Source organism: Argiope bruennichi, chromosome X1, assembly GCF_947563725.1.
Source record: "Argiope bruennichi chromosome X1, qqArgBrue1.1, whole genome shotgun sequence".
Classification (NCBI taxonomy): Eukaryota; Metazoa; Arthropoda; class Arachnida; order Araneae; family Araneidae; genus Argiope; species Argiope bruennichi.
The window spans coordinates 134,953,156-134,965,159 of record NC_079162.1 but is presented as its reverse complement, the minus strand read 5'-3'; the positions used below and the strand labels follow the sequence as shown (position 1 = coordinate 134,965,159).

The following is a 12,004-nucleotide window of genomic DNA, read 5'->3' as shown; positions in this document are numbered from 1 at the left end:
GTATTTGTTGATGTTTCGAGAATATTGTATTGCAAAAAAAAAAAAAAAACAAAAAAAAACCACCCTAGAAGAATTATTATGAAATATAATCTTATATGAATGATTTTTTTCTCCCATTACATCTGTTAATCTGTTGTAACGCAATTATTTTTCTCCGCAATTTTCCCGATCGGAGAAAATTTCTTTGAATGACATCCTACTTGGCGAATTGATTTATTGAAAAGAATTTTAAAAAAATCACACAACACGATTCTGTTGATCAAACAAATTAATGAATATTTCCCAGAAGTTTATTTTTATTTTCTATAGTTAAAATAGTAATATACGGCAAAGGATTTTACGTTATTATTTCAGATAAAATAATATTCATATTGATCCGGTAGATAAATTAAAGAATTTTGAATATATATATATATATAAAAGTAAATTCTTTTCAGACAAATAATATTACATCCGCACTAACAAGATCATAAATTATCAATGAAATAGTTTGATACTGTCGTTTTTCATAAGCAGTTTAAAAAAATCTTCCGGATCAAGTAGACCCAAACAGAATAGCAGAGCTAATAGTGCCTTCTTTAAACTTCTCATTTTCATTTATTTTCTCTTACTGATTAGGATCGGAAATAGTTCCTCCTAAGAAATTAACGAGTCATCTTTTGCGTTAACTGCTCTTAACCCCTTCAGGATGTGCACACGGAGAACGAAAAGTTTTCGTGGACGTTTGGAAATGGAGCGTGACCACGGGCCCGTGCAGTTTTTCCAGTTAAACCTAATTTTACAAAAAAAAAAAAAAAAAAAAAACATTTTAATTTAATTGAAATTGGCATCATATAAAATTTGCATTTTTACTGCAAAGTTCATCTTCGGTTGTATTTTATTTCAGAAGACCAACTAGCTGCTGGCTCAGACCAAGCTTTTAATGGCGTATTATAATTATATTCTTTTATATCTGAGGAAAATAAGCCATATTATTTGCTATTATTACTAAAATCCCTGTCGTTTCTCTTATCTCAGAAGGTAATCTCTTATCTATGGCTAACAAAATGAAGCTTAATATAATCCTAACACATTTACCAAGACTTCTAAACAAAACCCAGAAATATTTCACCCTCACTCCTTGCAACAATCAACTGAATGTATTTTCCCATATTCTTCTGACGAAAAAAAACCCCAAAGCAATCGACAAGAGCACCGGAATCCCTTTAAATCACACGTGCACTACTAAAGAACCGTATGTTTATACCAATTAAATTTATCAAATCTAGAAGCGCAGAACAGAAACTAATGTCCCTGCATGAAGGTCACATGTCATATGATTTGGCTGTTAAATATTTCATTATTTTCATCATGGTGACGAAAATGTAACTGATCCAAAACACACAAAATACTATTTAACAAATCCCAAACTGCAGACATTTACTGCCAGATAACCGAATAAGCATTCCATCTTTTTCTCTTTCAGAATATAAACAAACACTCAGAGCGCAGTAAATCGCGACCCTTTATATGTCTAATCCTCTCGAAAGAGCAGAACACGTGCAGCTGTTTATATGTTTAAATAACCGAATAATAATAATGATAAAAACGTAACCAAAAGTTGATCGTGAAGGCCAACGCATTCTGAGATATTATTCATAATTATCTACTTTTATTATTACACGGGCTTGAATGCCATCTAGTGTCGTTTAAAAATTTAAATAAAATGTTTTAAAATGGAAATCACGCCCGTGTAGCCATGGGCCGCTGGAGTCAGAAAGGCTTGTCTCATATATACCTTGGGCCCTGAAGGGAAAATCGTATCACGGTCCTAAACGGGTTAATATTCGGAAGAAGAATTTATTTCATTTACTTCCGATTCAATAAAATTATTTAAATCTGAGATTTTTTTTATGTTTATTCTTATTAAAGTGCACTTTTTAACAGATTTTTGTAATTTTTTTTTCTAGTTACATTTCAGACAATTTCTTGTTTATCTTCTCCATGATTCGCTTGGAACAATATTTATTGTCAATTGCTTTTAATTTGTTTGTTAATTTTGTTGTATTGCTTTAAACTATCCTATTTAATCCATTTGTGTTTACCAATAACTCTTTGTACCTATTGTTTCTTTTCGAAAGTAAAAAAATAACCCGATGGCACTCTTACCCCCCCCCCCAAATGCGAACTTTATGCTCGATGCTGCTCAATATGTTTGTTGATGTTGTTCTTTGAAATTAATAGTGGACTAAAATATGTATAATAAATTAAATTGTCAAAAAAGAAAAAAAATGCGATATATTTTTGTAACCAGCATGGTTCTGTATTGTGATGCGAGGAAGATGCATTTCAGCAATATGCGAGCACATAATTAATACCTGATATATACCACTGAATTCATACCGGATATACAGCGCAGTGAATTATGAATGGAAAAAAAAAAAAGAGATAGTTATCAAATAGATGATAACACGTTAGTGCTAACAGATCTTTGTTATTGCTGCTTTTGACATAAATTGTCCTTACGGGGAAAAAAAAAAATCTTAACTGTTTTTTGCTTTCATTTTTTAGAAAGGAGGTTTAGGATCTATGGATATTCCCCTGCTATCTGATTTGAGCAAAAAAATATCTAAAGATTATGGTGTTCTTCTAGATGCAGGAATAGCTTTAAGGCATGTATTACTCTTTTTTTCTTTTCTTATTTTTGTACTGAAGTAATAATTGACTTTTTGAAATTAACTACGGTGGAAATTCTATGAATTTAACTTCCATACATCGGAAATCTATATATTGAACTTTTTCCAGAAATGTTGGATTTTTAAAGGGAAGCTATTTTATTTCTATATATCAATGAAAATTTTGTATATCGTACAAAATTATGGCCTAAAATATTAGGTTTATATATTGCTGTCAGAAAAAACAACAACAGCAAAAAAAAAAAAAAAAAAAAAAAAAAATCATGTAAAGCAATATAATTAAAAAAAACTTTCGCTGATTTTTATTGCAATAGAAATTCTCGGAAGATTGGAGATCGTTTACGAAAAAGTAGTAAGCATTTATCAGTAAATTGTATGTGAAAAAAAGATGCACGCTTATCTTCTAAGAATATCCTAACTTGAAGCGCAATTATTACTGTAAATCAGTGTAGTTTAGATTTCTTATAATGTGGCACCTAGGCGCGGAATTTCTTAAGTGTGGAAAATATATTTAGATTAGTTAAAAAAAAAATCATTGGAAAGATGGCCGAAGATAAAGATTTCAGTATAAAATTTTAATAAATATGGTATGAGCCATTTTGAAAAATCTATTTCTACATTTAAAAAAATAATTCCTTTGAAAGCTTAATAATTAAGCTTCTTATTGAACCTAAGTTCAATAAGAAGAGGGACGAACAGGGAGACTATCAAATAATTGCAGAGCTGAAACTGTCTTCTCCGAATGAGTCCCCTGAAGTGGAATCGGAAATACAGGCACTTGGGGATGGAGAAAATGAACTCTGTTTGCACAGGTCTGTTAGTGTCGACCCGTGCTCGATGCCTATGGAGGAGGAGTTAATGCGATCCTGTTTGGATTGTATTCGTCCTAGAGGTTAAAGGGACAACCTCTCTGCAAGGCTCTTGGTATCTCCTTGCATAGTGATACGGATGAAGACTACGTGGCTGAAATTGCTGATCCTTGTGGTCTCGGCCTTGACTTCCCTCAAAAATTCGGCTTCGCTGTGGATTTGCATAGGAGTGTGTTGCAAATAGGAGCTGAGGAATCTCCTGTGTATCCGGATCAGTTACGTCGTCGCAGAGGAACCCTTCTCGTAAAAGCAGATGTCCTCTTCAAAAGATCCTGCGTGGAGAGCTGTGGACAGTTCTTGAATGTCAAGGATGAGCCGGGAATAGGTGGAAATATTCCCGTGAAAGCTCTTTGGACGAGGACGAATCCCTGGTTTTGTCGTCTGTGTATTCGTCGTGTTTGTGTATTCGCGCTCTTCGTGTAAATAAACGTCGTTATGTTCCATTGAGGCCTGCTGATTGTGTTTTCACATCATACACCCACTATCAAAAGAAACCGTCGTTGAGGAAAATCCGTAACAATATTGTAATGCAATTGGTTATTACATGAAAGCTGTTGGATCTAAAGAACCGATCACAAACAAAAACAAAATAAAAAGTTAAAAAAAAATTAGTTTGTTCTTATATTTTTATTTTTTATTGTATATCTCCCAGTTGAAGAATTAGCATTAATTTCTTTTCAATACATGATTTTAAGTTCAAATAATTCTTTTATAAATTACTTGAAAGAAATCTAGTGATTCCTATTAGTTCAGTGCCCTGTATTCTGCGGTAGATTTTAGTTTTCTCATTTTGATTTTAGTACAAATGCGTTTAGAGGATATTTGAATCAGGATATTATTAGTTTTGTGGGTAGATGCTTATTTCTTGAATAATTTTATTATAGTTGGTGTTTTGTTGTGGTTATATTTAGCTTTGATTGATTAGATTTGAATTAGAATTTTTTAAAATAATTTGTTGACTATATTAGTAATTTGATTTTTAAATGGTCGAATTTACTGTCAGTGTAATTTGTATACTAATTCTTGTTTTCGAAAAACCTTAATTTTTAAGGATGAGTATTCGAAGGGTCAATATTCGGACGGAAGTCCGAACTATTACAGAAAAAAATTTCCCGATTTTAATCGCTGTTTGAAGGAACCTTTGATAAAGTCTTCAGGCCAGATTCATAATTTTTTTTCAGTTTTTTCCCCCCTTCAATTTTATTTTATACAATATAAACTTAAGGTTATTAATTATTTCTGGTTTGTGTAATTCATTTGTATTTTAAGTATTAGCAGCATTGGTACACTTTAAATGCAATGTATATCCTCTTAGTTTTTTTTTTTTTGCTCAGAAAATATTTTCTTAATAAATTAGTTTCATAAAAAATTGCTTTAAACTTTATGACTTGCATTTTCTAGTTGAAAGAAAATAATAATAATAATTTAAAAATTTTTTTGTCTTTTAGAAACAAACTTTTGTTAGCTCCATTTGGTTCGAAAAACTTAAAGCCATTCATTACAACTTGAACAGCTGCTATCAAAGTTGATGCATAAATTTTGAATGTATTTGACCAAACAATATACCTTTAAATTTTAACAATATACCTTTAATATAAACAATATACCTTTAATTAGTTCAGTTTATTTTTAGTAGCTAGTTTTCTACTGTAATTAAAACAGGGGCGATGGTTTAATATAGTTTAGATTGTGGAATATTTTTAGTGTTCATTTTGTAACTATAACATGCATTTTTTTTTACTCACTTTCTGAAAATGGAAAAGTGCAGCATTAATATAGATAGTTTTAAGTTGATATTTAAATAAATTTTTGTGTAACTTATTGATAAATTGTTTTGGTGCATAAAAAGTGCAGATTTTTTAAAATTAAGTAACCTCTCTTACAATTACTATTTTGCTTACTATTTTGTAGGGGATTATTTATCATTGATCCTAAGCAAATAGTTAGGCAAAGCACTGTGAATGATTTACCCATCGGACGTTCAGTTGATGAAACATTGCGTTTAGTGAAGGCTTTGCAATTTCATGAAAAATATGGTGAAGGTAAGTGTTGAGAATTATTTTTGAGAAATTTTAGTGATTTTTGTTTTCTGTTAATATATTAAACTATTTTTATTTTCTGATTTATTTATTTCCTTTGTATGTTTAAAAAATTTCTCATAAAAGTTATTTTGAATATACTGTGACCCTTTGCAAATTGGTGACTTAACTGGTGTGAATGATTGAGCATATAAATTTTCTGCTGCATTCTTTAAAAAAAGTTAAATCAGTTATTTTCTGTATTAAAAAAAGATATGTAAATCGAGTAATTTTGTAACAAAACAACAGATTACTTTGGAAAAGTTATGAAACTTGACTGATTTAGCTACAATTTTCATCATTAATAGTTGGACTAAAGCTGCTACGTTTTAAGAATTTTCTTCGTGAGTATTTCAGTTGTATTTATGTAGATTAGTGAAAAGTAATTTTCATAAATTTCCATTTCACAAATAGAATATTAATTTGGTGTTAGTAAATTTATTTCACAAATAAATTAATGAGAGATTTTTTTTTTATGTAATCTGTAAATATTTTGTGCTTTGTTGTTTCTTAAAATAAATAATTTGAAATTTATTATTTATTGTAGTCTTGAAATGTAAATTCTTACACCCGAAAAAGTGGAACAAGCTTTTAGTTTCTTAAGTATTGCAACTAGGCATTTACTTTCAAAGTTTCATTAAATAAAGTGGGAAATTGTATGAAATTAATTTCACTTCTATGGAGGTTGATTGTAAAAAGTGAATAGTTTTTAATGTTTAAACGTCCCCCATAATGTGATCGTGTCTATTATTAAAATGTCTTGCATATTCACAAACAAACAAACAATGTAACAAACAAATTCACATTTCTGGTATAAAATTTGCAGAGATATGCGTACTTTTAAATATAGAGGGAACTAACTAATCACAAATTTAAATGAAAATATTTATTTCAGAAATGCAAATTTATTCATTACTGAAAAACTCTCATATGTGAAATATTTGTTAATACGTCCTCCAATCATCATAATTTCCAAGCAAATGATTAATCTTGAATAATATTCGCTTTCATTGGTCGATAGTTGCAACATCGGCTTAGTAAAGTAGGAAAAAGAAATACAAGGAATAAATATGCTGTGAATATTTATTTTAAGATATTCTTTTGTTGGCTGCATTTTGTACATGATGTTGAATGCATTCAGTTAGTTTGAATCTCATTATTCTGAACTAAGGGACCTCGGTCAGTACATGCTCTGTAGATCTTTGCTGACGAATTCAAGAAGCTTGTCTTTTTGTCACCAGAGATGAACTCGATCTTGTGTACACAAATAGTTCTTAAAGAATGCAATTTTGTATAAATGCTGAAAGTGCTCATTTCGTACAGTTTTTAAGTACTTCAATTAATGTATTCTGACAATTTTTTAAAAAAATTAATGAAAGTTGTTAATAAATGCGATAATTTCTCTTATTCTGCTCTTTTAATAATCTTTCAGCGATATGTATATTGTACCTGAAAATTAAAACAGAATCCTCATTCAAACACTGTAAGAGGAATGAAAAAAATGAAATGTGCCTTTTAATATCTCAACAAATATTACAATATGAAACCTTGTATGTGCATATATGGATAAAAGAACGATATTTTACTAATTGACAATTTTCCTCTAATAGGGCCATATAAAAATTTAATTTTTCTAACTTTTTATCTCCTTTTACAAAAGTCAAAGCGTTTTGGGTGCCTAATTTTACGAAACTTTGTAATTGGAAGTATATGTCTAATTGCAGTAGTTATAGAAATTTTGAGACCTGTATATATATATATATATATAATATATAATGATATTTTAAAATCTAATTTAAACTTACTTAATTTCCTAATTTTTAGCTCAATTCAGAACATATTAACTTCATTTTAAAATATTCTCTTATTTCCTGATCCCATTCCACTTTTCCTATTTAATTAATGTGCAACAGAAAGCTCTGCGCAAAGGCTTTCGTCAGCGGTTTCCACGCTCCGAGTGAAGGGATAAATAATTGCTGACCTAAACAAATTCTTCTTAAAGATCCTTATGATTCCCTTGCTTAATTCGACTTGTGTAAAGAAATCTCTATCATAATCTCACAGTATATAAGCTCTGTGAAAAATATTTTTCTCCTCCTTTGGCTTTTCCTCATTTCTGTTGTGTCGTTCTGTGTGATGTGCTCGTCGCTTATGCTTATCCATAAATCATGCCTCCTGGGTTGAATTAAAACGAAGTTAAAAATTCAAAGTGTCTTTCCTGCTGTCGGCCACGATTTTGCTTCAAAAGTTATGATTATATATATATATATATATCCCGATACAAATTCTACTTTTTCATTTAATTAATCCTACACATAAAAATGCTTTTACCTTTGCAAGTTCTCACGCTCCGAGTGAAGGGATAAAAATCCTTAATGTCTGCAACATTCTTTTAAACATAGCTAAGTTTCCCTTTCCTAAATTTACACGAGTCAAAGAAATCTCTATCAGAATCGCATAGTATAAAATCATCGAGGAAAAAAATTTCCATCTCTTCTGCTCTTGTATCTCTTGTGAACGGACGTCAGTTTTATCATCACTTCTTGTACATAGATTTTGCCTCCCGGGATGGAATAAATTGAGTTTATATTTTAATCGAGGCATCATTTGACATAGTACAGAATAATCGAGTTTATATTTTAATAAAGTTTGTAGAGATAGTAATAAAACTGACTTTTGAAAGCTTAAAAATATTATTAAATTTCTGTAAAAGGTCAGCATTTACTCATTATTTAAACTGTTTAAATATTAACAATTTTGATGATCTGCACTCTATTAACTGGGCACTTTATTCAGCCCAATATAGTATACTTTGCTGACTTTTCCCAATACAAATTTGACTCCAAAAACGAAAATTTAGTCGTTATTATTCTAAAAAATTAAGGCAGACAGTTAAACTTTAATCCACAATTCATTCTTGAAGGTCTCACTGATAGGATGCCTACTCACTTAAAGCAATTGTTAAGCATAATTCACCCCATCTACTTCTACAGAATGGCTTACAATAACAATTGAACTTTTAAAAATGCAAGAATTTTCTGAACCAAGCTTGGTCAGGAGGAATAAAACCCTATTCAGAGAAAGACAACTAGTATCCTTTTTACCTAGGCAAAATTTTAATAGTAAACCTTAACTCCCTTTGTACATTGAGCTCAAAAATATCAAGATTTGACAAGGCCATGTCCGAGCAATTTTAAGAACGAAAGATTAACCAAAATCATATTCTATATTTCAAACAGAGATTACCACTTTCTCCCTGCAGAGTTTGTACTCAACAAGGCATTCCAAATTCCTATCATTGGACACTTGTTTCTTTTTTGACAACCCCAATTTGTGACTAATCTTCCCGTAACAGTTAGTTCAGCTTCCCTGTACACAGAAGTCCTTCTTAGTTCTTTATAAAAATCCCCCAAATGGGACAAAAGCTTGCAAATGAGGTCCCTGGCCTATGCAGTGACAATCACCAGTATCCGGATGTATCTTAACGTTACCCAGTCTAGCTAACTTGAACAATGTATCTATCCTTCATATTGTAGTTCATAATGCAAATGTTATTAACACAGGAACCTCTCTCTCTCTCTATCATATCGGCAGATATTATGGAAAAGCTTAATATACACAGAGAAAATGTAAATCCAATTGGATTCGGACAAGCTCATGGAATGTTCCAATTAACCCAATTGGAATATCATTAAGAATTAGTCAAATAAATAAAGACAAATTATATATTATTGACACTTTATCACAATATAAATTTAGGGCTTTCTGATTGTAGTTTGTATAAATTAGTTATAGATTTTGATTAAAAAATTTTGCAAAATGAAAACATTACAAACTGACATAAAAATAATAATCTAGTGTCTTTTCAACCAGTTGAAGATACTAATAACATTAGTGATAATCAGGATAAGGTAGTGAATATCTGAGAGGAAATTTTTCAGCCTCTGATTGTAAATAATCAATCTAACTCTGTATTATCTCTTGTGTCAGAATATTCTCATACATTTTCAAAAAATAACTATGATGTTGGCAAAATAAGAATGGAACCCCCTAAAAAAATTTTAACATTTGATTTACCAGTTCCATAAAGAACTTATAGAATCTCTGCTACTGATGAAATTGAGATAGGTAATCAGATAAAAAATTTATAGTTCTTCAGGGTAATCAGATACAAATTTATTGTTCTACAGATTTCATAAATGGAATTATTAGTATTTATTCCTCCCCTGTAACGTTAGCATATAAAAGAGATGAAAATAGAAAAAGTTGTCTTTGTATTGATTATCATAAAATTAGTTGTAATAAATTTGATGCTGAGTCCCTGCCTAGAATAAATGCTTTATTAGACAATTTGAGTCCTGCTAAAGTCAACTTGCTATTGCATCTGGCTAATGGTGCATACCTTTGTATGAACAAGATAAGCATAATTTTTTTAAACTACTGAAGGTTTATAGGAATTTCAAGTACTACCTTTTGGCTTTAAAAATCCACAGGCAATATTTAATAGAGCTATTCATTGAATTCTAAATAAAAAAAAAAAAACTTTTTTTGAAATTTTGCATGCCACTATTTTGTTGACATAGTAGTTTTCTCTAATTGATTAGAGGAACACTATGATCATTTAAAACAGATTTTAAAAATGTTTGAAAAAGAAAACATTAAATTAAAATTTTCTAAATGTGTATTTGCTCAAGACAAAATTTCTCAGAGTATGAAGTCAAAGAAGGATACTATTCTCCTGATAATCATAATACTAAGACTATAAAAAAAAATTACAACCTCCAAAAAATGTAAAACAGCTTCAAAGCTTTTTTGGTTCTGTAAATGTTTATAATAAGTTTATTGATTCTGATACTAAAATTAGAGAATCCTTAAGTAATCTTTTTAAAAAAATACTCACCATGGCAGTGGACTGAAAAATGTGAAAAAGCTTTTGAAGTATTAAAAAATAAATTAATAGCGAAACCAGTGTTACAGTTATATAACACTAATTTACCTCTACATGTTTTTTGTGATGCATCGCAGGTAGCCATTGGAACTGTTCTAAAACATCCTACTGTTCGGTAAATTACATCCTGTATCTTATTCAGGAATTTTATACCCTTATGGAATGCTGGAATTTTTAGCAATAGTAGATGCTCTTAATAAATTTTATTACTATTTACATGGGAAAAAATTCATAATTCATACTGATCATGCTGCCCTTGTTTGGCTTAAAAATTTAAGGGAAAGATTATTTCGCTGGTCTTTAAAACAAAGCATGTTTGATTATGAAGTTAAATATTTAAAGAGAACAGCCAATGTTGAAGCTGATATGTTATCAAGGCATCCTACGGCTCAATATCTTCAACATTTTGTGCATTTATTGGAATTAGATGAGATAGAACACTATCAAAATTTAGAGAATTAGGATAACACTAAATATAAAACTATTAATGATGTACTTGTAGTTAAAAAGAAAAAAAATTGTTTAAAATAGTTGTATCTTTTTCTCTAAGGAGAAAAGTTTTACAAAATGCCCATGAAAAATGTAGGCATCCAGGTACTTAAAAAAAGATAAATCTAATTACTCTTCAATATTATTGGCCTCATATTACTCTAGATATTGCACTTTTTGTCAAACATTTTGACGTTTATCAATTAAATAAAAAAGGAGCAGCAAAAGTAGGTACCCCCCCCCCCCCAACAAGTCGTCCATTTGAATGTCTTTTTATCGATACTCTTGGTGGATTTAATTATTACAACTCAACGAAAAAAAAAATTCTTCCTGTAGTAATTGATTATGCAACCACATATGTTTGTGCTTTTCAAACCAAAAATGAAAATTTTGAAACTTATATTAATATATTAAAACAGATTTTCAAAATTCAAATACCTTCAAAATTATTTATTGACTGAAATGGTGCTTTACGTCATCTAAATTCAAGCATTTACTCAGAAATTACAGTGTCAAACATTTGTTAAGCTCCTCACATCACCCACAAACTAATGGGAAATGTGAAAGAGTTAACCAGTCAACAGTAACTAAATTAAAGTGTAAGGTTAATTCTTCTTCAACTAAAATTTCTTGGACTAGACTTTTAGAACAAGTAATCAGTGGATATAAATTCACACCCTATTCTATTACAAAATTTCCTTCTGCATATCTGTTATTTGGCACTTTACCTTATTATCCTTCTTTAACTCAAAATCAGTTCTATTCTCCAGTAGAAGAAGCTAGAAAATTAGCCAAAGGTAATACCATAAAATATCATGGTAAAAATAAAATAAGATATTATGCTGGATTCATAGATTCACCATTCAAACCTGGTGGCATTGTAATGTATGAGGTATTGAATTATCCAAATTGCAGAAAATTAACTCCAGTATTTTCAGGTCCATA

General features: G+C 30.0%; 1 protein-coding gene across 1 annotated transcript in view; it reads left to right on the top strand.

Annotated features, from left to right (window-relative positions):
• Nucleotides 1-12,004, top strand: part of LOC129958334 (peroxiredoxin 1-like) — a 42,995-nt gene that overhangs the window by 19,984 nt on the left and 11,007 nt on the right. The window contains exons 5-6 of the mRNA XM_056070748.1: nucleotides 2,551-2,651; nucleotides 5,456-5,586. Of these exons, the coding sequence (XP_055926723.1) occupies nucleotides 2,551-2,651; nucleotides 5,456-5,586 (232 nt within the window). The remainder of the gene's footprint in view (nucleotides 1-2,550; nucleotides 2,652-5,455; nucleotides 5,587-12,004) is intronic.